This window comes from Hippopotamus amphibius, chromosome 14 (assembly GCF_030028045.1).
Source record: "Hippopotamus amphibius kiboko isolate mHipAmp2 chromosome 14, mHipAmp2.hap2, whole genome shotgun sequence".
NCBI lineage: Eukaryota > Metazoa > Chordata > Mammalia > Artiodactyla > Hippopotamidae > Hippopotamus > Hippopotamus amphibius.
This window is the reverse complement of record NC_080199.1, coordinates 58,366,570-58,394,304: the sequence shown is the minus strand read 5'-3', so window position 1 is coordinate 58,394,304 and position 27,735 is coordinate 58,366,570. Positions and strand designations below refer to the sequence as shown.

At 39.9% G+C, this 27,735-nt stretch overlaps 1 protein-coding gene across 5 annotated transcripts in view; it reads left to right on the top strand.

Moving 5' to 3' along the window:
- TSC22D1 (TSC22 domain family member 1) overlaps nucleotides 1–25,098 on the top strand; it is a 115,404-nt gene extending 90,306 nt beyond the window's left edge. For 3 of the 5 annotated variants that reach the window (XM_057707424.1, XM_057707427.1, XM_057707426.1), the window contains exons 2-3: nucleotides 22,421–22,472; nucleotides 23,673–25,098. In XM_057707424.1, coding sequence (XP_057563407.1) covers nucleotides 22,421–22,472; nucleotides 23,673–23,930 — 310 coding nt within the window. In that variant the 3' untranslated portion in view covers nucleotides 23,931–25,098. Of the gene's footprint in view, nucleotides 1–21,309; nucleotides 21,367–21,660; nucleotides 22,015–22,420; nucleotides 22,473–23,672 lie in introns of those variants that run through there. The other 2 variants (XM_057707428.1, XM_057707425.1) reach the window with 2 other exon arrangements.
- Nucleotides 25,099–27,735: the final 2,637 nt, after the last annotated feature.

Sequence of the window (27,735 nt, the reverse complement as noted above, 5' to 3'; positions counted from 1 at the left end):
ACATATGTATAATTTTTTTATATGATCAATTTTAGTTTTGCTTTTGTTTTTTCAGAATTAGGATTAACAGGGATAAGGACTAAAATTATTAAGTGGATCTTTTTTTATTGAAAAGAATGGCATGATTTGAATTATTTTTCAGATTTCTTAAGCTTTCAATAAGTATAGCATACATCTAATATCTTGTTTATAATTACATACATTAACCTAATTTTTACACACTGTGTATTTTAAAATAAGCTTTACTTTTCACAGATAGGTAAACAGAATATTTAAATATTTCCAGACACAGTCACCATCTTTTTTTTTTTTTAATTAATTAATTTATTTTATTGTCTGTGTTCGGTCTTTTTTGCTGTGCGTGGGCTTTCTTTTAGTTGTGGTGAGTGGGGGCTACTCTTCATTGTGGTGTGCGGGCTCCTCATTGCCGTGGCTTCTCTTGTTGCGGAGCACGGGCTCTAGGCATGTGGGCTTCAGTAGTTGCAGCACATGGGCTTAATAGTTGTGGCTCATGGGCTCTAAAGTGCAGGCTCAATAGTTGTGACTCATGGTTGTTTGGAATTGACACTTTAATTGGCATTAAAAAGGATGTCAGCATAATTTTGGCTTAGCTCTCTTAGGCCATATAGAATCATGTGTGCTATTAAAAGAATGAGGAGAATTTTTGTTGATATCTGAATCGTAGTGAGAAACATTAGGAGGCTTACCTTTGATAGAGTATAGTGACTTGGAAATAAACAAAGTCTTCACTGATCCATTTGGAAAGTGAAAATATATCCTAGAACTCTCCTATTTTGATATAAGTAGACTTTGAAATCCTTGGAAACTTAGTTTTCTAAATCCATACAGTAATAAAAAACAGTGTCAATAGCTGTAGATCTTAGACTTAGATTAAATTATGCATTTATAATAGATACCTGTTTCATTAGAATTGGAAATTTGATCATATATTTATATATATACACACACACATATACATTGAACCTCCTTCTTTAATTAACTTGTGTATCATTGCTGGAAATTCTTTAGGAGTTTTCTCATCTGCATTCTTTGCTTCACAGAGAATGACAGCTGAAAGTTTTGAAATTATAGAGATTTTTGAGACTACTAAACTAGTCATTACTAGCACTACAAGAAGCAACTTCTGCAGAATCTGGTGATTTCCATTTGAGGTCTTTGTGTAGAGATAGTGCTTTCTCTTTGATTGTGAAAAAAGGTTGTTCTTGGTTTTTTGTTTTGTTTTGCTATTTGTTCTTTAATCCATATATCAACAGTCTTTCCATTTCTTCTGTTTCTTAAGAGCTTATTCTTACTGGCTTCACAGCACTTGAAATTGCTGTAGCTATAGATGTTTCTTTTATTTTCATGTGTTATCTTTGATGGTCCACAACATGGATTCATTTATGCTTGTTGCTCTGGAGATATCACATGTTCTCAGATGTTTATCAAAACACCCTATTCTTAGCTTCTTCCTCAGTAGTTAACATAGTTTTTCTTTATTACTAAATAAATGCACTGCTTGGTTTTGTTTTTTTTTTAATTGAAGTATAGTTGATTTACAAAGTTGTGTCAGTTTCAGGTGTACAGCAAAGTAATTCGGTTATGTGTGCATGTGTGTGTGTATAGACATACATATATATATAATGTATTCTTTTTCAGATTCTTTTCCATTATAGGTTATTACAGGATATTGAATATAGTCGCCTGTGCTATACGATAGGTCTTTGTTGTTTATCTGTTTTATATATAGTGGTGTGTATATGTTAATCCTAAACTACTGCTTGGTATTTTTGAACCAGGTGGTTAGACATGTTTGGGATTTGAATGAGTGCTTTTTTTAGTATAGAAAAGTTAGTATTTGCAAAAGAATAGCAAAGCAATCATGTAGGATAAAAAATGCGAACTGAGTAGCTGGAATATGCTTGAGATGTGTGTGTTTGTGTTTTTCCCCGCATCCTGATTCAGCCGGGTGCAGTTTCCTGTGTTCAGCTAGTATTTCTTGAAGACATAAGCATAAGCAAAAGCAAAATGTGAAATACGAATTATGCTCAAATTGTTCTCTAACATATAGACTCTGTTGGAACAAATTTGTGTTTTCCCAACAAGCTGTATAACAGAACAGATTGTGCTTGATAGGCTCTTTTAATTTCAAAAAGCATGATCTGTAGCTCTAGGAAATTTTCTTGAATTATTTTACAATACTTTTTTCTCATTCGTATTCTCTGTTCTGTTTTGGAAACGTCCGTCATGCAGATGTTAGCCCTTCTAAACTGCTGTTCTCTCTCTTCTTTACTATTTCTCCCTCTTGGGTGTTTGTTCTCGTTCTGCGATATTCCTTCAACTTTACCTTCCATTCACTCTAGGGAATTTTTGCTTGTGCTCTCATAATATCAGGTTTTCAACTTCCAAGAGCTTTTTGTAGTATTTTGTTGTTGTCTGTTCCCCCAGTCCTCATTTTTTTATCCATGTAACCTTTTAGGGTCTTTAAATTTTCTTCCTTCCCCTACACTGTCTCCGTTCCCTCCAGGTTCCGTTTTTTCTGGGTGTTGCTTCTCTTGGAGGATGGTTAGCCCTTGCTCAGTTATTCAGTTGGTGAGGACAGGTGAGGGTCTGTTTTTTGCTACAGACTCTCATTTTGCTTGTACTTTGATAAGCCTGTGCTTTAGAAGTACTGGATTCTTCAGTGCATATCGGCTATCTTCTAGACTTTCTTTACAACTTACTTAGGTTGCAGCTTGATGAATTACCATCTTTTTTCCAGGCTGTTGAAATTGACATCTCTCTCATTTACTCTATCCTTGCCTGTTTAAAACTGGGTTCTCTCTTTAGTGGTTTGTAGGTAGCAACAGAGCTAATATAAATGAATGTATTCAGTCTACAATATTAACTCAGAAGTTGCTTCAAAAAGCTCTGTAGTTGAAGAAAATAAACCCTGTGAGATTCTTATGGCTTCATGAAACTACCCAAACCAAGATTCAGAAAAGAGCTGTCATTGCATTTCTAGTGCTTGAACTTTGTAGGCAGATGATTCTACAAAATGATATCACTTGTTTATACTTCCAGGCAGGAAAAAATTTTGAGTTTCATTGGAAGGTGAAAAAGCACTCTAAAGTAACCTTTGAAGAAACTAGTTTAGGAGCATGCCAAGTGGCTTTATTGCTTTTTAACGCACAGCAGTGTTTCTTAAATGCACTGTGTATCATACATAATGTTGGTCTCAGTAAATACTCTTCTCTACCAGAGAAGAGAGGAGTCTTTCTAAATACCAAGGGCCATCTCTTACGTCATATACTGCTTACCGCGTGTTCCTGTGATGCTTCATGATGGCTTGACTTCGTACAGATTCTTGACTATCAGGTGAGCATTGCCTCTTCCTAATCTCCCTGTTTGACAAGCTCTTCCATGACTGATTCCTTCATTTCTCTCAGATTTTTACTCAAAATTCACTTTCTCAGGCAGGCCTTCCTTGATAACGTTATCTGAAATTTTATCTCCTCTGATTTTTTTAAATAAATTTATTTATTTATTTATTTATTTATTTATTTATTTTATTTTTTGGCTGTGTGGGGTCTTAGTTGCTGCACACGTGCTTTCTCTGGTTGTGGCGAGCAGGGGCTACTTCTTTGTTGTGGTGCACGAGCTCTCAGCTCAGTAGTTGTGGCACGAGGGCTTAGTAGGTCCGCGGCATGTGGGAACTTCCCGGACCAGGGTTCAAACCCGTGTCCGCTGCATTGGCAGGCAGATTTTTAACCACTGCGCCACCAGGGAAGCCCATCTCCTCTGATCTTGCATATTTCTGCTTCCATTCTTTGTCTCCTCAGTATTGTCACTATCTCGTATACTATGTACTTACACGTTTGCCTTGTTTAGTTTTTTAATCCCACTTGAATGTAGGTTCCACGAGGGCAGGGCTTTTGTTCATTACTGAATCCCCAGTGCCTGGCACAGAACAGGTGCTCAATATACAGGCGTTGGGTTTCCATCAATTCTCCAACTATTTCAATATTCTAGTCATAACCAGTCTTTCAAAAGGCTTCGAGTTACCGATATACACTGTGATGGCATCTGTTATGTTAAGATTGCAGAAATATTTTTTGCTTTTCCTAGTGGTGATGAGTATGGCCTTGATCAAGTCACATAACTCCTTTGTGCCTCGGTTTCCTCATCTATATAAATGCGGGTAGTGATGGTTCCTAGATGAGCAGGATGTTGTGAGTAAATACACGTAACAGGCTGAGAATAGAGACGTGCAAGTAGTAAGTGTAATTAAGTGTTTGCTGCTCTTGTCATCACTATGAGTAGTATCACTGTTCATTTTCCTTCCTTCGGTAGCACCGTATTGAGCATTTATCATACACCAGCCTCAGATCTAGGTGCTTGGGACACACCTGTAAATATGAATTAACACCCCGCCCCCACCCGTTTCCCGTTGATGGAGGCAGACAATAAACAGAGTAACTAAATAAATGGGAATGACTTTTAACACTTTTTTGGCCAGGGAAGTACTGCCCATGGCACGGGATTGGAGGAGTGGGGAGGGGTGTACAGGGGTCTCAGTGGTGGTGGTCACCTTCTTAGTGTGGTGGTGGGTTTTGGGGTGTTCCTTCTGCTGTTATTCTTCATAACTTACATATATGGTACATGTATTTACACGCTTTAAATACTTCATTAAAAAATCGTTTCTGTCTCAAGCATACCTCAGTGCCCAAGCAGCTTAAATACTCATTTAACTTAGTTATCCTGATTAAGTAAGATACGTGACTTAAAAAAATCCCTTAATATAACCGAATTGGCTCCATCCCACCCCCTGTTTATTAAAGGCAGTCATAGTTGTTTTTAATTATCTCCGTTTTTATTCTCAATATGTGTTTGAAGTACTCAGTGTTAGGTAATTTGTGCAGGATTATCCTAATTTGGGGTAATGGGTGATGAGACTTATGCTCTGTCACCGACACCATTTTAATGATGTTAGCAAAACATTCTGTTCTATTCAAAACAATATGATTGAATTTTAAAGTATATGTAATATTTATGTAATGGAGCAAAGGATTTAATTTTTCTACATTAGACTAAATTAATCATTTTGTGTTTTAACTTCATCTTCAAACCAATTATGAAACTATTAAAATTAGATCATGTTCAATTAAGAGTATTTCTTTGTTATTAGAAACACGTCTAATAATCTGATAAATCAGTGGATTTAAGATATAAATTGTTCCAGTGTGTCTCACCGTAATGGCTGTAAGTACATGACTGTTTTAAGGGCAGGCATCAGTTTTTCACTGAGTTCACTGAATTGGGCATTTCTGAGGCATCTAGGAGCAGCCCAGCACCTCTCAGTTCTGCGTGGTGGTTGCGCGATGCTGAATATGAGCGTCAACTGGCTGGAGTTTGGATCTTGGCTCTGCAGTATTTAAGTGTTATGTTACCTTGGGCCATGTTTGACCACTGTAAGCCTCAGTTTTCTTTTCTTTAAATGAAGAATATAGTGGTCCCTACCGCCTCAGAGTTGTTGGAAGGATTCCATAAGAAAATGCACGTATAACCAATTTATGGAGACGTCTTAATTTTTCAGGGGTATGAATGTGCAGCAGTTTTATTTTTCTAGTAATTGCTACCGGATTTGCCCTTTGGAAACTCCTCCTTTTTGTGAAGTGGTGGGACTGCTTCCCAGTATCTCAGTTGAGTTCTGTAACTTTTCAGTTACTTTTGGTTACACAGCCTCATTTTGGTTCTTAAGACTTAGTTCTGTTATTTAATAACGTTATCGTATTTGCTTCAAAGCTCTCCTCTTCTGCCAGCTCAGACTAAGCTTGGGTCTCTGGCATTTTGGAATAGAGTTGGGAGGGCCTGGTCTGTTCCCATAACTGTCTTCCCTCCTCCCTTCTCTGCACGAGCTCCCTGGGTGTGGGGCTGGGATCTCAGGGGAGAGAAAAGACAGGCATCCTTACCCCAGAGCCTGCAGTCCTCTTGCTGGCGGCTGTCACATTTGTGTTCTGTGGGCTTGACATGGACGTGTGGTGGCCCCAACAGACCCCGCAGATGAGGGGCTAGTCCGTGTGTAGCCCACCTAGTCCTTGCCAGCCCTTCCAAGACATCGTTCTATCCCCTGCCTGACCCTCAGCTGTTGGTTTTATATACATTCTTCTGCACTCTCCGTAACCAGCTACCGAGGGGTCTCAACTCACTGCGGAGAATACACGTGATGGTTTGGTTTTATGTCTTCTAATCACGGCTACTCACTGTGTCCTGTCGAATCTCCCTTTCACACTGGTAGCAGGACATCCTTATGAGCATGTGAACCCATTTCCATCATCTTCCAGTACGTTTTGGTTATTGAAACAGTCACAGTTTTTAAGAACTCACTTTTTCTCATTTTGAAACCTCTCATGTCGGAATCAAAGCTCTCTACCCTTCCCACTCTCACCCCTCCAAAGAGAAAACAAAACAAAACAAAACGCCTTAGCCTGGATCCCGGTGCACTGAGGGAGCGGGTGCCTCTTGGCTCTCCCATGAGTAGTGTGTCCCCTCCTCCCTCCCCAGCCTCACAAGCATTGGCCGGCATCGCTGGCTGGCTGGGTGGGAAGAGCACAGGTGGTCGTAGGGTCCCGCTCCTCTGTGTGGGCGGAAGCTGCTTCCCTGTCTCCCTCTCTGGACGGCTCGCGTTTTCTGTGAGGCGACCGTTCACACGTGGGCTCCCATAGGACACATCTGGTGGTTCTTTGGGGAACCGTGGGCTTTGGAGATCTGATCTGACTTCCTCATTCCCCTGCTCTACAGTCAGATCACCTTCATCCTCGTGCTTCTCGGTCTCCGCATCCAGTAGGCTGCTCTCCTGGACAAGATTCTCGCAGGAACGACTCAAGCCTCGCTACCTTTGCGGTGTCCCCTAGACCCGCGGAAAACCCAGGTGTCTTTGCCAAGCCAGATGGCTGCCCCGACGTACACGACCTGTCAGCTGCACCATCCCTTTCCCGTATACATTCCTGTGTACATTCTCCGCTACCCCCATGGCTATTTACCGCTACCTAACAACGTCCAAATATTTCTGTCAAGCCAGATCTCTTCTGAGTTCCCAAACCACACTTCCCATAGCCTAGGGTGTCCTCTCACTGTTATTTCCCAGATCCAGTTCCTCCCCGTGACTCCAGTTCCTCCCCGTGACTTCAGCATCATTCTGGTTAATGGCATTGCCTCCCCCCATTCATGTGTCCTGGGAGCCTGGGGGTCCTCCAGTCCCCCCTTAGCTCCCTGTAAGCCAGTCCTGTCCCCCGAATATCTTTTTTTTTTTTTTTTGCTTTCAACCCCGAATATCTTTTGAATCCCCTCCCATCTCTCCTGCTTTCTCTGTGTCCCCTCCCCTTCTTGGTCCTGGTCCTCATTACCTCCTTCCTTTTACTCTAAATCCCATCTCCTTTAGTCTTGTCCACTGTGGTCAGGGTGGTCTCGCTAAGACACAAAGCCCATCGCATCACCTGCCTGCTTAAGAAAAAACCCTTTTGTGGGGACCCCTGCTGCTCTCGGACCAAAGTCCAGTCTCTAGATCCCATGGCCTCTTGAGGCCCCAGCCTGGGGGCAACGTTTTTTCCTTCTACTGCTTCTCTTCACACCCCCACCACCGGCCCCGACTGCCTGCTCTGTAGCCACACTCAACCACTGATAGAGGCGTAGGGCGCGGTGTGATGCTCCAGGACGTGTGCTTTCCCTGGCCTGTCCCTGCTTATGGAGGGTCCTCATTCTCCTTGTACCTGTGGTTCAACCAGACCCTTCCTCTTGCTCTTCAAGGCCCAGAGGGAGTCTTCTGCTCTCAGAAACATCCTCTGGCTTCTTTCTGTGAATCAGCATACCCAGATGACCCCAGGCATCACACATCTTCCTCCTCCCACCCCCCAGCTGCCCAGGGTCACTGAAAGCAGAGACTGTGCATTATTCATCTTGATAATTTTAGAGCCACGCCTAAAGTTCCTGGCCTTTCGTGGGTGCTCAGTGTTGAATAAATATGAAGAATGAACAAAGGAACACCTGAAGAGCTGATGTGTAGAAAATTTTTCTTCTGGTTCACATCTTTCTAGCTAAGATGTGTTGTAGTGACCATTTCTTTTACAGTGGTTGGCAGCAAGTTTAGATACTAAGAAGTGACCCTAATGATCACTGTAAATTTGTATCTCCCACTCCACTGGCCTTGGCAGCCCATGCAGTACTTTATTATTTTCATCACGTTGTCTTCCCACTCTTACTTACTTGTGAATGAAACAGAATGTAGCAATGTCAGAGTCATATTCTGGCTGAGAGATGGGAAGGGCATCCCAGGTGATGGCCACAGGGAACAAAGATCTCTGGGGACTGTATTGGGAAGCTAGATGGTCTCTGCGTGATGAGCTGACAAGGACACTTTCTCCTCCTGGTCCCGGCCTCCCGGCCACAATCCTTGGGGATACAGCCTGCTTGCCTTCTTTCTTTCTTTCTTTGGCCACGCCAAGTGGCTTACCGGATCTTAATTCCCGGAACGGATCGAACCCAGGGCCCCAGCAGTGAGAGTTTCGAGTCCTAACCAGTGGACCACCAGGGAAGTCCCATGCCTGCCTTCTTATGAGTGGACATTGTTCTCTCCGGTCCTCTTGGGTTCCCTTGATCCTTCTCACAGCTCTTGGGGGCACTCCAAGGAATTAGCAGGGCTTTTAAAAAGATATTTGAAAATCAATCTTGGGCACATTCGCAAAGTAACATGCCTGTCAGCAGGCTGTGTCTGTGTGTCTTTGGTGGTCCCCCTACACTCACCCCAGGACCTCCTCCCAGTGGTTGGAAAGCACCTCCTCGGAGTGTGGAACTCGCTGGGTGCCCGTCAGCCCCTCCAGCACCATAATCTAATAATACTAAGTGAGTGAGGGCTGGCTTTCACCAAGAGCTCAACATCTCCACTCAGGACAAGGCCTAGAAACCCTGCAGCCAGGCTGCCGGGCCCATATGCCACCTGGGGCTCTGGCTTTGTTCTCCACACGGACTCCTGGCTAGTTTCTTCATCTGTAAAATGGGCAGCTTTATATGATTACTAAGGTTCCATTGAGATTGGCAGTGGGGATGGCCGCTTTACTCTTCCTGCACTAATATTCCTCAGTTTAGATCTCTGTATATGAATCTGGAATTCCTGGTCTAGAGGACAGCATATTGACTCAGAAGATGGTTCTCTGCCCTGTCCTACAGTGAATGAGATAAACGCTGTACAAAAACACACAAGGTCTTTGAGCTTCAATTTCTAAACCTGCAGATAAAGGAAATTAGAACTAGATGATCTCTAAGGGTGACTTTAGCTGTAAAATTCTGAACAGACCCATTAAAGAAACCCTTGGGCCCCAATAAAGTCACAGAGCCGGACTCTGAGACCATAATATGGAAATGTGTCCCTTGATCAAAGCAGAAGGTAAACACGCAGTGTCCCTAGCACAGAGTTATCTTTTCCAGTTGGTTAATGCTTACCTAAGTCTGTGCTGCATTAGAAATTCAGGAGCTGTGCAGTCCTCTAGAATTTATCTTCGCCTTTGTAAATAAATCTGTCCTGTTGGGCTTCATCTTATTGTTTGAGGATCGCCAAGGAACGGCTCTAATGGTCCTAAGTGGTTCTGTGTGCAGAGGATAATGGTTAATCTAGTTCCCACTGGCTGGTCTTTCTCTACCGCTTATCATTGTTGGTATCTATGGAATTTAACTTGAAAAAATAGCTTAACTAGTTACTTTTAAAAAGTAAAAGAAGAGCTTGAAGCATCTGTTTTGCATAGTTGTACAAAAGTAAAATAGAAATAGTATTCATTTCTGACAGACTTGCACGAGGTTCTTGAAATAGCAAATCATAATCAAGACGGCTCTTCACTTCTTCACATGTTTTATATAGACTATCATTTGGTTTCTAAATGTGCGATGCCCTTTTTGTCCATGGCTTCTGATTTTCATAATCTACCACGATTTAGCAAAAGCGGTGATTTATGAAGAAACTTGGCTTTGAGGAGCTTATTTTCATGAAGGTAGAAAGGGAAAAAAAATGTTAACCATTTGAATCCTGTTGACTCTTTTAGAATAGGGGCATTCTTCTGGAATTAATAGCTATGTTAAATAAAGCAAAGAAATAGAGGCATGTGCAGACAGGTATGGAAGAACCAGAGATTGTCCCTAGAATTTTAAAATATTTAAAATAATTGAAAAGTAATCACATATGATTAGAGAGAAAATATACAGAAAGATACAGGAAAGAATATATTTATAGAGAGCCTTATACACTATATATATGTGTGTAAAAATAAATGAAAGGTTATATTTAAATTTGCTAGTATTTTGTTAGGATTTTGAAATTCTTACCCTGAGCAAGTAATTTGTTAAGTCTTTGAATCCTCATATGGGATTTAGGGAACCTGTAGTATCAACATACCTGAGTTAGTTCTTCTACAGGTTAATTACCAACAAATTTGACAGCTTTAAGACAAAGCAAAATTATAGTTTAAAATTCAAACCCAATAATACATTTCAAATAATTATAGAGCAGTTAATTAGTTCTAAAATAGACAATTTTAGGTCTTGTCAGTGAAAGTATTCAAATCCTTGGATTGTAGCTTTTTTAATAGCTTTTTTCTCCTCTTTGCTTTTACTTTAAAGTATTTTTAATCGAAATAATACACGTATAGGTGTCTAAAGTAGTAAATTCATAGAAACAGAAAGTAGAATGATGATTGCTGGGGCTAGGGGTGGAAGAGGGGTACGAGGAATTGTTTAGTAGATACGGTTTCAGATTTGCAAGATGAAAAAGCTCTAGAGATGTGTTTCACAACAAGGTGCATATACTTAACACTATTGAACTGTAAGCTGAAAATGGTTAAATTGATAAATTTTAGGTTATGTGTGTCATTCCACAATAAAAATACATGTGTATTTATAAAGATCAAGTAGAATGAATAGAAAAAAATATTAGCAGCTCCTTTTTTTTTTTCATCCTCTCACCTGCTACCTAGAGGCAGTCACTTTTTTCTTTCCTTTTTTTAAAGTGTAATTTACATACAGTTAAGTATCTCTCTTTAGTATACAGTTCTACAAGTTCTGACAGACACAAGTAATGGTTGTACCACCACCACAGTCAAGAAATGAAACAGTCCTATCATCTACAAAAACCACCCTTTCTTACGCCAAGGCCTCTGGCAACTTCTAATCTGTTTTTTTCCCTATTGGTTTGCCTTTTCTAGAATGTCATATACATGGAATCATAGTTTGCAGCCTGAATTTGCCTTCTTTCACTTAACCATAATATAGTGGAGATTCATTCAAGTTCTTAGGTGTATCAATAGTTCTTTTTATGGCTGAGTAGTATTCCATGGCATAGGTGTACCACGGTTGGTTTATCCATTCTTCAGACAAATGACATTTGGGTTGTTTCCAGTTTTGAGTGGTTATGATAAAACCACAGACATTTATGTACATATTTTTGTGAGAACATAAATTTCATTTCACTTAGGTTACTAACTTAGACTGGCATTACTGGGTTTCATGGAGAGTGAGTCAAACTTTATCAGCAGCTGTGAAACTGTTTTGCAGAGTGATTATACTATCTCACATTCCCACCGGTCAGCATATGAGCATTCCAACTGTTGTGCAATCTCGTCAGCAGTTGATATTTTTAGGTTTAATTTTTAAGATTTTAGCCCCTCTAGTAGATGTGTTGCTGTATCTCATGATGGTTTTAGTTTGCATTTCTGTAATGATTAATGATGTTTACCTTTTTTTCCATGTGCTGTTTACCAAGCATATATGTTCTTTGATAAAGTGTCTGTTGCCCATTTTTTAAAACATTGGGTTGTTTGTTTTCTTGCTATTGAGTTTTTAGAGTTCTTTATATATTCTGGATATAAGTTCTTTATCAGATGTGTGACTTGCAATATTTAATTAAGTCTATAGTTTGTATTTTCATTCTTGTAACAGTGTCTTTCAAAGAACAGAAATTCTTCATTTTGATAAAGTCCAGTTTATTGATTTTCTTTCTCTTTTATGGATGGTGCTTTTTGTGTCATATCTAAGAAATCTTTGCCCAACCCAAGATCCCAAGGAATTATGGTTTGGGATTTTACATTTAAGTCTATGATCCATTTTTAGTTAATATTTCTTATGTTGGGAGGAATGGATCAAATTGGGTTTTGTTTTTTTATACACTATTTAGTTATTTCAGCGCTATTTGTTGAAAAGATTATCTTTCTGCACTGAATCACTTTTACATCTTTGTCAAATTAATTTGCTGTATATGCATAGGACTATTTCTTACCTCTTTATTCTGTTCCATTGCTCCACACATCTGTCCTTTTACCAATACCACACTGTCTTAATGAGAGTAACTTTACAGAAAGTCTTGAGTGGGAGCTCTTCAGCTCTTCTAAAATTGTTTGGCTTATTCCAGTTCTTTTACTTTCATTACGTATAAGTTTTAGAATCATTTTGTCATTTTTTATAAGAAGTCTTGCTAGAATTTTGATTGGGGGAGGGAGAACTAACATATTATCAATATTGAGTCTTTCAATTAGTGAACACAGTTTATCTCGCCATTTATTTGGTTCTCTTGGATTTCTTTATCAGTGTTTTATAGTTTTCAGCATACAGATTTTATACATATGTTGTTAGATTTATACCTATTTCATGTATTTTTATGATCTTGTAAATGGAACTTTAAAAAAATGTCAGCTTTTAATTGTTCATGCTAATACATAGGAATACAATTGATTTTTCTGATTGAACTTACATCCTGTGACCTTGATAAGCATGCTCTTTGTTAGTTCCTGTACTTTTTTTTGTGTGTGCATTCTTTGGGATTTTCTGTATAGACAATCGCGTTATCTGTTAATAGGATAGTTTCATTTTTTTCTTTCTAAACTGGATGCCTATCCTTTTGTTTGTCCTCCCTCCCTTCCTTCCCTCCCTCCCTCCCTTCTTTTTTCTTTTTTTTTTTTTTGCCTTATTGCCTGCCTATTACTATTTCCCCCCAGTATGCTATTGAATAGGATTGCTGAGAGTGGGAATTCTTGCCTTTTTTCCCAATCTTAGGGGGAAAGCATTCATTCTTTTACCTTTAAGTGTGATGTCAGCTGAATGGTTTTTGTAGATGCCCTTTATCAGTTTGAAGAACTTCAATTCTTATTTGCTGAGAGTTTTTTTTATCATGAATGGCTGTTGTTTTGTCAGATTGCTTTTTCTGCATCTATTGAGATGACCCTGTAATTTTTCTTCTTTAGTCTGTTGATATAGTGAATCATTGATTTTTGAATGTTTACCTTGCATTTTCATAAGTGCCATTTGGTCCTAATATATTTATTATCCTTAAAATATATAGTTGGATTCAAGTTGCCAAACATTTTTAAGGAGCTTTTGCATCTCAGTTCATTAGGGCTATTGATCTGTAGTTTTTTTTTCCCTTTTTTTTTTTTTAAATGATGTCTTTGCCTGATTTTAGTATTAGGATCATGCTGGCCTTGTAGAATGAGTTGGGAAGTGTTTTCTCTTCTTCAATTTTGTGGAAGAGTTTGTGTAGAATCGGTATTTTTTCTTAAATGTTTAGTAGGATGCACCAGTGAAATCATCTGGGCCTGAGTTTTTTTTGTGTAGGAAGATTTTAAATTACAAATTAATTTTAAAAAATAGACTATTTAAGTTACCTATTTCTCCTCAAGTAAGTTTTGGTAGTTTGTGTTTTTCTAGGAATTTGTCCACTTCATCTAAGGTATTATATTTATTGAAATAAATTTGATACGCTGTGTTTTATTTTTACTCAGTTCAAAATACTTACCAATTTCCCTTTGATTTGACCCCCATGGGTTATTTAGGTATGTGTTATTTCCAAATATGTGGAGATTTTCCAGGTAATTTTCTGTAATTGATTTTTTTTTTAAGATTTATTTTATTATTTATTTAGTTAGTTATTTTTGGCTGCGTTGGATTTTCGTTGCTGTGCATGGGTTTTGTGGCGAGCAGGGCCTACTCTTTATTGTGGTGGGTGGGCTTCTAAGTGCAGTGGCTTCTCTTGTTGCAGAGCACAGTCTCTAGGCGCTTCAGTAGCTGCGGCAGATGGGCTCAGTAGTTATGACTTATGGGCTCTAGAGTGCAGGCTTAGTAGTTGTAGCACATGGGCTTAGTTGCTCCTTGGCATGCGGGGTCTTCTCGGCCCAGGGATCCTGTGAACCCACATCCCCTGCATTGATAGGTGGATTCTTAACCACTGAGCCACCAGGGAAGCCCTGATTTCTAATTTAATTCCATTGTGCTTATAGAACATGCTTTGTATGATTTTAATCCTTTTAAATTTATTGAGACTTGTTTTGTGGCTCAGAATATGGTCTATCATGGTAAAAATGCCATGTGTGCTTGAAATGAGTGTGTAGTCTGCTGTTATTGGATGGAATGTCCTACAAAAACCAATTCGGTCAAGTGGTCGACAGAGTTATTCAAGTGTTCAGTACCCTTACTTATTTTCTGTTTACTGTCTTTCAATTACTGAGAGAGAATTGTTGAAATCTGTGACTTTAATTGTGGATTTTTCTATTTCTCCTTGTAATTCTATCAGTTTTTGCTTCATATAATTTGAAGCTCTGTTATCAGAAAATTGTAGATTTTTCTCTTTCTCCTTACAACTCTATTGGTTTTTGCTTCATACAATTTGAAACTCTCTTATCAGGGAATAAACATTTAGGATTTTTATGACCTCTTGATAAACTGACCCTTTTATTCATTATGAAATGATTTTAGCTCTGCAGTCCACTGTCTGAATAATATAGCCACTTCAGTGTTCTTTTGATTATTTTTAACATTGACTATCTTCTTCCATCCTCTTATTTTATCTATTTATGCCTTTATATTTATAGTGTTATTTCTTAAAGGCAGCAGTAGTTGTGTCTTGCTTTTTTTTTCTTTATCTAATCTGACAGTCTCTACCTTTTAATTAAGGTGCTTAATTGAGAATATTTACATTTAATGTGTTTATTGCTACAGTTGGTTTAAATGTACTATCTTACTATTCATTTTTTATTTTGTTCCTTATTCCTCTTTTCTTCCTTTTTACTTCTTTTAGATTGTAGTTTTTCTAATGATTTCATTTTATTTTCCTTATTGGCTTATGAGCTATAACTCTTTGTATTGTTATCTTAGTTATTACTTTAGAGTTTGTAGTATACAAACTACACATCTACTTGCAAACACTATAAGAACCTTACAGCAGTATCCTTCCCTTCTCCCCTCCTGGCCTGTGTTCTATTTTTGTCATATGTTCTACTTCTACATATGATATAGCCTCACTTCACTTACATGTTCTTTTTTTTTTTTTTTTTTTTGCTTTAAATAGTCAGTTATCTTTTAAAAGAGATTTAAATAGTTAAAGGAACTTTCTTTTGTATTTAACTACAGTTACCATTTCTGATGCTCTTCATTCTTTTGTGTACATCTCAGTTTCCGTCTGGTATCATTTTCCTTCTGCCTGAGAGACTGACTACAGTTTCTTATAGTGCAGGTCTGCCAGTGATTGAATCCTTCCAGCTTTCGTGTGTCTGAAAAAGAATTTCATCTTTATTTTTGACAGATATTTTCACTGGGCATAGACTTGTAGGTTGACAGGCTTTTCAGAATTTCCTTTCAGCATTTGAAAGATATTGCTGCACTGTCTTCTGTCAACCAGAAGTCTCTCCCCATCTTATCTTTGTTGCTCTGTGTATCATCTCGTTCTTTTCTCTGGGCTGCTTTTAAGATGATCTCTTTATCACTGGTCTTAAGCCATTTGATTATGATACACCTCATTGCAATTTTCACAGTTCTACTGCTGGAGGTTTGTTTAGCTTCTTGGAACTGTGGATTTATTTTTTTTTTTAATAAAATTTGGAGAAAATTGCCATTATCACTTCAAATATTTTTTCCTCTCTCTTTCCCTCTTCTCTTCTTTAGGGATTTCACTAAAGATTTATTTGGTTGTTTGAAATTGCTGCACAGTTTAATGACACTTTCTTCTTTTTTTGTTTTGTTCTTTTTTTCATTTTTTTTCCCTCTCTATTCTGGTTTGGATAGTTTCTATTGCTAATATATCACTAATATTCCTTCTGCCCTGTCTAATCTGCTATTAATCCCATGCAGTGTATCTTTTTTCTCAAATTGTATTTTTCATCCTCATAAATCTAATTTGGGTTTTCTTTATACCTTCCATACCTCCACTTGATATGCCAATGTTTACCTATACTTTGCTGAACATATAAAATATGGTTGTAATAATTTATTTCAGTGTCCTTGTCTACAAATTATATCATCTGTGGTATATCTGGGTCATTCTGATTGATCGATTTTCCTCATTATGAGTTATATTCCCTGCTTGTTTGTATGCCTGGTACTTTTCATTGGATGCCAGACATTGTGAATTATTGGTTGCTAGCTGTATTTTATTTAATATTCTTGAGCCTTGTTTGGGGAAAAAAATTAAGTTACTTGGAAGCCGTTTGATCTTTTTAAGCCTTCCTTTTAAACTGCTTTATACAAGACCAAAACACCCTCAGTCTAGAACTAACTTTTCCTCACGACTTTGGCAGAATCCTTCTGAATATGTGAATATCTGGTGCCCTGCGTTTACAAGAGTTTATTCTGTTTTGTTTTGTTTTGTTTTGTTTTTTTTACCCAGGCTGGTCTAAGACTCAACTATTCCCAGCCCTGTGTGATTTCCAAAAATTGTTCTGCCTGCTTCTCTCAGGTGGCTCTTTCCCCAGCTTTGGGTGGTTTCCTTACATGTGCTGCTCAGTACTCTGCTGAAGCCTGGGAGCAGAGGGACCCCCTCCCTGCAGGTCCCATTCTCTCTCTTTTACTTTAAAATGTTTCTTTAATCAAAGCAATACCTGTACATACCTGAAGATAGAGTGAATAGAAAAAAATTGTATTAGCAGTTCCCTTTTTTCCAGTCCCCAAACTATTCTTGAGGCAGCCATTTTTAATTGTTTTGCCTTCTCGTATTTACCCACACACATCCATGTCATGATATATTTATACTGTTATTTCTTGCTTTTTCAGTTGTAGATATTTTATAATCAAGCTTTAGTAGATGAGGATTTGGCACTTTTAAACCATTCTCATCACTTTTTTTCTTCCCACCACCTTCCCATTGGTTAACTTTTTAAAGTAAAATTAGTAAAAAAATTTAGGAATGCATATAGTCATGTAAATTTTATTTATGAGCATATCTTTTGCTTTCCCTTGCTTGCTTTTGTTTTCTGTAAAACTGTCTTTCAACTTATCTAGTTGCTCCATTACTTGGCTGTAGCCCCTCTGTCCTTGCAAATGCTCAGATGTATTAGATCATCTCTGTGTTTATTCCCACCAAACCACTGCCTCCCAAATGCTCCCACTTCTCACACGGTTACGTACTAGTTGCTGCTAAGGCTTGCTTAGCACCTGTCATCCCCAGATTTCCTTCCCTATCATCCTGTGCTGTTTTGTTTTGTTTTTTGACCTCGCTGCGTGGCACGCGGGATCTTAGTTCCCTGACCAGGGATCGAACCCATGCCCCCTGCAGTGGAAGCACGGAATCCTAACCACTAGACCACCAGGGAAGTCCCCCGTCATCCTGTTGATCCCCTTCTCTCCAGTATTTGAGTCCCTGGTTCATGTTTCCCATGCCTTCTTCATCATCATCTTCTTCTTCTTCTTCTTCTTTTTTTCTTTTAGAAAATACATTTCCTATCTTTTTAAATTTTATTTTATTGTGGTAGAAAGATTCAACCTGAGACCCACCCTCTTAACAAAGTTTTATGTGTACAACACAGTTGTACCCAGTTGACTTCAGGTGCAAGTTTGTATAGAAGATCTCTAGAATCTATTCATCTTGCTTTAAACCCTTTTCCCTGATTTGCTCCTCCATTTTGGTGTCTAAAATGTTTGAAAATGTTCTTATTCTACATGTACAGTTAAATGATTTGGCCAAGTGAAAAACCTTTCTCTTTTAGAATTTTATGAACATTTTCTCCATTGTCTCCTGGCAGCCAGCAGAACCATTCTGATCCTAGTACCTGTGTTTGTACCTTGTTTTTTTCAGTTTGAAAGCTTTTAGGATTTTCTCTGCCCCGAGTGATCTTTAGTTTTGTGATGATGTGCTTTGGCGTAGGGCTCTTTTCATTGATTGTGGTAGCTGTTCGGTAATCTCATTTAATCTTGGAGACTTGTACCCTTCAGTTCTGGAAAAATTCTTATTTCTTTGATGATTTCCTTCCCTGTGTTCTCTGTTTTTGGAATTTGTTCTGTTTTGATGTTGGACCTCCTAGATTGACGCTTTGTCTCTCGTATCTCACAATTCCATCTCTTTTTTTGTTCCTACTTTTGGGAAGATTTTCTCAACTTTATCTTCCTTCCACCTTTTCTATGGAAATCAAGGAAATTTAAAATATGGTTGAATTTTTCTGTTTTGATTTCTTTGGCATTCTTTCTTGTTCCAACAGCGTGTGGGACCCAAACGCTAAAACATTATTTGTTGTTTATCTGCAATTCAGCTTTAACTGGGAGTCCTGAAGTTTCATTTGCTAAATAAGCCTGGTAACCGTAATCCCAATGCCTAGTAAAAGTAAACTAGCAAAGGGTATCCCTAGACAACAGTAATTTGGCCAAGCTCATGGTGATGTGCTTTAGTCTATTCCCTGGTAGTCACTTTAGATTTGCAAGGAGTTTGGACAGAGGGAGAAACAGGTTATCCTGTTTGATTGGTGGATTCCCAGCTGGACCTTTATTGGCCAAAACAGATCAAGTTTGGAAGAAAAGCACGTTACTGAATTAGCATACGTGCTACCAGTATGCAGAAGTGATTGAATTGGAATCCAGGTAAAAAGGCTCTTAGGCAAAACAACAAAATACAAAAACAAAATCAACAGCAAAGAACCACCCCAATCTCAAATGTCCAGGCTTTTTCCTCTGTTCCAGATTCCCCAGTAAAGTGAGACCTCCTGATCTCTGCCCAGTGCCTGAAGGTGACTCAGTATCATCCTTGCCTTTAGGGGCCTCTCTCAGAGGCATGGGAATATTTATCCTGTCCTATCAGCTGGTCTTGGTGAAGCTCTGGGCACTAGACTCACAGATGCTCTTTTTTGCAAGTGCAAGAACCTTTTGTAATGGCTAGAAAGTAATTTTAGCCATTTGGGCCTCAGACATTTCTGACCCATGGGTTTTCCTCCATACAGATTTCCTCCAATCCCTCTGCCTTTTTTGAAATTATCTTCAGTTTTCATATAAAAATCCATCTTAAAGGAATCTAGCCCATTTATGTGAAAGATACGAAAAGAAATAGATTTCTAATCTTTTTTTTTTTTTTTGCTTATATATCTTTTAGCCCAGCAAATTCTCCAGAAATAGATTACAAATGTTCAAGGATATATGTACAAGGATGTTTCCTGCAAATGTATCTAAAATAGCAAAATACTGGCGATGACCCTAACATCCCACTGTAGAGATATGTGGTGAAGAGACTGTGGTTTCGATTATGGCTTCTGTAGCTTAATATTCGGATGATCAGTTGGAATGAATGAAATGGAAACATAACCAACTTGTTTTCAAGAACATCATGAGTAAATAAAATCCAGTTAATTTAGTAATCTTCTTCAACTTCAGTGGGAATTTAAAATTCATTTCTTTATATGACCTTAGAGCTTCGTGTTTTTTTTAAGCTCTTAATTACAGCTTAAGTGATGCTTTCATTTTTCCTGTGCAGTTGGCATTCTGCTTAAATATGTAAATGACTTAATCACACAGATAGTTTTAGTGATAACTGTAACTTTCAAAATATAAGAAACTATCATGTAGTAATAATTGTGCTTAGTGTGCATAGACATAGAGACCACAAGTCTGCTTCCCAAATTATGATTTTTGAGCTTCTACTTACTCTGTTTCCTTTTACTAAAAATGAGTGCCTTTCCAAAACTGGTATCATATGAGATAATATATATTTAATTTTTGTAAATTAGAAATACGCCAGCACGTTTGAATATCATTTGTTATTCAAAAGCAAAGCCTTAATTTAGAGAACAACATTAACCTTACAATAAAAAAGTATGATACTGCCGTGGTTTTTTAACCCAAAAGAGAATTGCCCTTTCATCGGTTACCACATTCACCAGATTTGGTTCCTAACGACTTTGGACAATTTCTAAAACCAGATGCACTCTGCCAACACTGGGTCAACTTCAAAGAATGTGTAAGAGGCTCTACTGGCAACTAAAATTTCCTAAATTAAAGGATGCTGCTTGCGGGAGAATGCTTGTTTGAGAGAAAAGACTCCGTGTGTGTGTGTGTGTGTGTATGTAAATTGAATATGTACATATATATATGTTCTATGGTCAGATTTTATGTTGGAATTATTTGTAATGATACAACTTGTTTATGGATTAGGGAAGTCTTTAATTAATTTGTAGTTTTTTTGGTTTGTTTTCTGTTTTTATAGGAGTAAGCCATTAGAGGGCAGTATTGTAGAGGTTTAAATCTACCTTCTTAAATGTATTAAATTGCAAACTGTTTATAACCTGTAATAATTAAGTGAATTTAAGGCTTTAGACTTATAGTATATTAAACTGTAACCTCAATTGATACATCCTTGCAAATATTTTAAATTAATAGAAGAAATTATATAACGGGTTAACCTATTTTACACCCAGATCTCTTAAGTTTGATTTGGAGATGGGAATTGTTTGGTCAGCGTGGCCATCAGGGTGACATACATACTTCCAGTATTTCAGTTCCTCTGATGTAAGAAGGCTCAAAGGATTGAGTCTTATAGGAACTGCACTTAACATCCAAAAACTTGCCTTAGGGACTTAGTGAAAATAGATCCATGCAGGTAGGATTCAACCTGTGGATTGTTTTTTTTTTTTTTCCTAGCTATAAATGGAAGAAGATGCAATTTTAAGGTTTATAGCTCTAGGGACATTTTGAGAAGATCTACCTGATTTCATCTGGTGGATTCCTTTTGGCCTCAATTTATATAGGCCTAACAAAGAATATGTACTGTTTTTTGTTTCTACACATAATTGATAAATTCATGTAAAGGTAGAATCTCTCAAAAAGGAAATGTGATTTTTTTTTCCTCTAAAATTCACTGGCTTAAAAAATATATATTATTATTACAGTATGGTGTTATCCTTATAAATAAAACCGTCTGTAAAATCCTCCAATTACTGCTGCCTGCAAGAACGAGATAATTGAAATCGAGACACTCTGGCTCCTGGAAGTCCTTAGCGGTGGGACTGGGCATGCCCAGTAGCTCAGACGGGTCTGGTTGCAAATAAGCAGCTCTCGCCGTTCGGCAGCCACGGGGACAGGCAGCTCCAGGGCCGGGGTCTAGCTCCCTGGAACGTAAGCACGTGCGGGGTCCCAGTCGTATTTTCCGGGGCCTCTCGGCGTTTTCCTCCGGGGCACTGCTCCATCTTTCCTTGACCGTGGCGGCCTGGCGGCTCCTTAGACTGCGGCCTGGGCTAGCCCACCGGGGGAGCGGTTCGGGGAGGCTGGGGGCGGGTGGGGGTGGGGAGAAAGGCGGGGAAGCGGGAAGAAGGGCGGGGAAGGGAGGAGGGGGCGGTTCCAGCCGCATGCTGGCCAATCGGCGCGGCTCTTCCCTGCATATATTTTGCACGGAGACCCGGAGTCCTAGTCTAGAGCCTAGTGGAGCCGGCTGCCGACCTGGGATACTTCTCCGCACGGCAGTGGGATCTGCATCTTCCCGGAATCGCCAAGCCCCAGAAGCCGGGTTTCTTTCAATTAGGGCTGCTGTTTTCTATTTCTCCCTGAGCTGTATAAAGCTAGAAGATTTTTATCTAGCTCAAACAAGGCTGCTAGTATTCCCTCTTTTTTTTCCTGCGAGGGTGTTTTTGCCTGCAATTGCATGAAATCCCAATGGTGTAGACCAGTGGCGATGGATCTAGGAGTTTATCAACTGAGACATTTTTCAATTTCTTTCTTGTCATCTTTGCTTGGGACTGAAAACGCCTCAGTGAGACTTGACAATAGGTAAATGTCGGCTGGGATAGTTTCTTTAAATTTACTCGTGAGATACTTGTAATAATGCAGGTGAGAGGTAGCCCAGCAAATTCTTTTGTCCATTGCTGGGAGGCTACAGTGACATGGATGTTGCTTTTTGAAATGTTCAGAATAGCTTTCTTTTTGCAGGTCTGGCCAGAGAACAGGCTTTTGCCACATTATGTAATTTAGCCTTTGTGGCTCACTGAAATAGGGAAATGTCTGGATATTCGTTAGTAAGAGAGTGGCTGGTGTTTTCTGGAGGTTGATAATATTGCATACATTAAAGAATATTAAAAAATGTTGCTAGTAACATCACAGAATTGGGAAATCTTTTTTGTCTTGGATGTTTAAGATAAGTTCCATTTATCGATTTTTTTTCCCTTCTCTTTTTCAGCTCTTCTGGTGCAAGTGTGGTAGCTATTGACAACAAAATCGAGCAAGCTATGGTATGTACTGATTAAAAACCGTTTGTACTAAATGTGGGCACACTACAAAAAGCGAGGTGTCTTGGGATGGAGCAAGCGCATCCATGGTTAAGATGATGATTGCTCGCCATACATTTCGAAATGCCGGCACTGTCTCCATTCTGCCAGCATGAAGCCACATACCACGGCTGCTGAAGAGAGAGAAAGGGGCCCTGAGGGTATTCGATGTTCCTTCCAGGACCGATTTCACACGATTTTACACAACCGTCAGGATTTTGGCGGAGGTGCCCCTTTTTTGCTGGGAAATTGCTGGCCCGGCGTGTTCTTCGGTCGTGGGCACATGTCTAGCAATGTGGCTTTACTAGGAATCCTAAGGTTTAGCGGGGAGCCGGGGCGGGGGGAGGGCCCCAGAAGTGGGGATCTTGGGAAGGGGCCTCCTACACCGGGGCACAAACGGATCTCCAGTGATGGAGGCTAGTGTACAATTTAGAAAAACCGGAGAAAAGTTTCGCCTCCTCTGCCTTGCGCCTGGATTTCTCCTATTTTTTATTTCCGCCTTGGCCGTTCTTTGTTATTGGAGCAGCGCCTGTGGCTCTTCTCACGGGATTCTCTGCCCACTGTTGCTAGGCAAACTCCGAACCTTTAATTCGGAGCTATAAATAACTCGAGCGCCCATTGGCTGCGACGGCTGCCCAGGTTTCTGTGATGTCAGCTTAATCACGAAAAGGGGGGGGAGAGGGGGTGGAGGGAGGAAAATGCGGCAACACGCTCTGTAGGAACTGGCTGCAGCCGGTGCTGAGGGAGGCGGTCCGGTGGGCGGAGGGAGGGACTTGGGGGCGGGGATGCGGCTACCGTTGCTCCGGGGCTGGACATCCCTGAGCCCGGCTTCTGCACGGACCCCCAGAGCCCCAGTGCATTTTACCATCTCGAATAGGAAACCTGAGCGTAGGCATTCCAGGCCAACGGCTGCAAGGAGAGCAAAGACTTTAAAAAGGCTCGATCACTTAATAGTTAAACTTAAGTATTGTACATTTGAGGTTGTATTCCGTAGATTTCCCCTAGAGCCTGTTAAATGAACTCTAAAGGCAGGATATGTAAATGCTTAGGGAGAGTCATGCCACATGATGTTTTAGAAATTCGGAGTCCAGGAAACAGTAACTTAAAACCTTTTCTTTTCCTCTTTTTTTTTTTTTTTTTTTTGCTTCTCTCTCTCCCTTTCAGGATCTGGTGAAAAGCCATTTGATGTATGCGGTTAGAGAGGAAGTGGAGGTCCTCAAAGAGCAGATCAAAGAACTAATAGAGAAAAATTCCCAGCTGGAGCAGGAGAACAATCTGCTGAAGACACTGGCCAGCCCCGAGCAGCTTGCCCAGTTCCAGGCCCAGCTGCAGACTGGCTCCCCCCCTGCCACCACGCAGCCACAGGGGACCACACAGCCCCCGGCTCAGCCAGCGTCCCAGGGCTCGGGACCAACCGCGTAGCCTTCCACGCCCGCGCAGAACTGGCTGCTGCTGTCTGAACTGAACAGACCCGAGAAGATGTACTAGGAGGGGTCCGCCTCCACCGTCACCCATTTCATTGCTCGCTGCAGAAGAGACGTGAGACTGGCATTATCTCTTTCTTCCAGTATTAAACACTCACATGCTTTCGGCTTGAAGACATTTCTTAAGTTGGGTGAATAAAGGTTAACCAGAGAATTAGCATGGATATACTGGGACCTCGTGCAGCTTGGCAGATCCGTGAGAAATGGTTTCATTCATGCTGAGGAGCTGTGTGCCTTTCCCTCCCTCCCTGGCTCCCCGCCCCCACTTCCGAGAGTTCTTCCTGCTTGCACGTAGTGTACTCCATGGGGTTCCGAAGCAGTGGAGCACCACTGGACATTCCTCTCTCTCCTCCCCCACGAGGAACTGGAAAGGGAGGCGAAAGTCAAGAGTGAAGCTTAGTCTCACCTAAGATGAGGAGAAACATAGCTCATTATACAAATGACGACTGTCACCCAAATCCATGAGAAACAGTAGTACTGTGCCTCTTTCCCAAACAGCGGATGACACAAAACTATTAGCGTGACTAAACGGTGACAGGTAGCTGGGACCTAGGCTATCTTACCATGAAGGTTGTTTTGCTTATTGTATATTTGTGTATGTAGTGTAACTATTTTGTACAATAGAGGACTGTAACTACTATATTTAGGTTGTACAGATTGAAATTTAGATGTTTCATTGGCTGTCTAAAGAGGTGTGGGTTGTCTTTTATATAGAGATCTACATAAAAAAATGCTACACGGAGAAAAACACACCTTCCTAAAGAGATTTTAAGAATTTGGCACAGTTAGTCACTTTGTGTAATCTGAAATCTTCTAGCTGCTGAATATCTTGAAGTCAGTCCCTGTTCACTGAAGTCTTTTGATTGAGCTGATTGAATACTTTGAAAAATGATCAGTTCTAGCTAATGAAATGGATTTCCCAGTAGGGGTTTCTGCTATTACCTGTATAGTAGTTATCTGCATATGTTCCTGTGCATGTTCTCTACACAGTTGTAAGATGTCACTGTATTTAACTGTTGCACTTGTCAACTTTCAATAAAGCATATAAAATGTTGATAAACCAGTGTTCCCATGTTACAGCATTAACCTAATTGCAGTCATTTCCACAACTATTTCCAGGTAAAGTTACAGCAATTTGACTAGGAAAATCCTGAAGAGGAGGGTGAAAGGATTGGGCAAAGTAGCGGTGCTGGTGGTACCACTCCTGGAGGAGGAAAAGGAATTAGACGTTGCATTCGTTCAGACAGTAAGGGAAGAGACAGAAGAAGGCAAGAGCTTAGTTCTTCAGACTAGTTGTGTGACCCGGACAAGTGGCTTCCCCCGCCCAGGGCTGAGGTGGGGTAACACTGAGAGAATCTCTAAGTTCCTCTGTGTCTTTAAAAGTCTAGGAGTCCCTGGAAGTCTTAATCTTCCAATGTCTCCCAGCTGAGGGGAACGAACCTTACTCTGTGTATTATCCCAACAGGCAGCTCTAGGATCCGAAGATGGGAGAGAAGCTGATTTCCACTTTAAGAACTCTGTCACCCTGAGTTGGGATGTTTTTCCTAGTGTAGATTGAGTTCTCAGCTCCTGGGAATTGCCAAGCAAAAGGCAGGATCATTCCAGGGGTTTCCTCCACTGGGTTTGAGGAAGGACCGGTTGAGTAAGGGAGTCCCTCCCCAGTGGATTTCTTAAGACTATAAAATAGGTCAAAATTCAAAACACAATGGAATCCTAAAGCAGGTTGGCCCCTGAGAAGTAAACCTGAGGGGTCCCACTCTGTTGCAGGAGCCATGCCAGTGAGCAGGTGAAATGGAGGATTTTCAGCTCTGCAGCCTTATCCGGCACCTCAGCCATTGCCCCTCCGCCCCGTGGGCGTCCCGCATTCCCCAGCTTTAAGGCTCACTGGAGCCCTTACAGGACAGGACTCAACTTTTCTGAATCCTTTGCTTCTGTAATGTAGAACTGGTAGGAAATTGATGGGTGGATGGAGGGAGCATCAGAGCTCCCTGAAAAGAACTGCACTGGCTGCATGTGTTACAAAGCTCAAGGTGACTGGTGGGGCCACCCAGTGCCTGTTGAAGCAGTAAACTGCCGACTGCCGTGGGAGGTGGCGGTTGCCATGAAGATGGTTTGGGGAATTTGGAGAAGACTTATAACAGTCTTTGTCGTATTTGTTTAAAGGTTATATAACGTAGACTCAAAGGGATACTTTATGTAGTAATTCCATTTCCTTTAGAAAGAAAACTATGCTGGATCAAAATCTTTAACCGTTTCATCTTTTATGTTTTTAATGAATATCCTCAATAGCAAAGGTGGTAATTGAGGAAATCTGAAAAATTTCATGTCAATGTATCATTAGGATGAGAACTTTCTTCATTTTTGAATGGAATTTGGGCCCTTTATATTAAAATGTGAGATTCCCATTTTGGGAGCTGAATATCATATGCAAAATAAGAATGAATTATTAGAATCAAAAGATGTTTTTCTGTACATGTTCACTTTAGTAATTACTAAACATGTTGTAAATGATTGACATAATTAAGTATATTTAAGGTTATTTTAAAAGGGATTTTACTATCTGCTTACATGCCTGATTAGGCCTTTGTTGGCCTGTGGGTTGTTATATAATTGATTATATCATACTTATGCTCTGTGAAGCAGGAGAGATTTTTAAGGGGGACGAAATGCTGTCCCAGCACTGGGCGTTCCTGGCATCAGCAGTTGCAGAAGACACCAGCATTCAGGGAAGGAGAGACAGAAGGAATCTTACGTGATTTTAATGACTGTTTGCTTTCTGTTTCAAATTAACAATGCTTACAACTCAGTAATTCTGTGCTTTTTTTTCTCCCACATGGTTTAAAAGCAAAACTTTATTTTTCATTATGTGATAAGTACGTAATGCCGGAATCAATTTTGAATTGACACAGGAAATGTATAAAAGTTCATTATAACTGAAATTAGAAACGAAAACAATTTCCTCAGACCCTGCTCTACCCTTACTTTATGTAAAATAGTTGAAGCTACCAGGAGCCTGACTGCTTTTAGCTGTCAACTTCACATCCATTCCAACAGCAATCATGGCCCGAAGATGAGAAATGGAGGCAGAGAAAATGAAGTTTCCTCCCTCTTAGGTAAAATTGCCTGGCCACAGAGCAGAGCATGAAAACTTCTGGCTGCCAGGCCTGGCCCTGCACTAACTAGCTCTTTGACCTTTTGAATGGGACCTCAGACCCACTTTCTCATCTGTAAAATATGGAGTTGGATCAGATTACGAAGATGCTGTCCTACCATAAGATGCTCCAGTCCTCTGCCTTTTCCGATGACTCTATTTCATTGGAAGCTTTAGGGGAGAGTGTGCTGTTTTGTTTGTTCGTTTAACCTCTTGGGCTAAAATTAATTTGGTTTTAATCCTAGCTTTACCAGTTACTAGCTAAGTGACCTTGGGCAGGTTCCTTTACTACTGGTCTGTTTCCTCATGCTAAAATGGGGACATGCTGTCTCTGTAGGTTTTTTTTTGGTCAGGGTAACGTGGAAAACCAAAAACACAGAGATGGGTTCAAAGCAAAGGTTCAAGAAATGTCAGCCTTTCTCTTGTTTTTGAGTCATTCATCCTCTTGTTTATGTTTACCTATATATTTAATTTAGTATTTTTTGCAGGAGTTGTGGCAGGTTTATTTACTAATAGCTTTTATTTCACATGGGATAATAGTGGTGGCTGTTAAAATTTTATTACAAAAACGCAGCAGAAAATGCCATTTAAA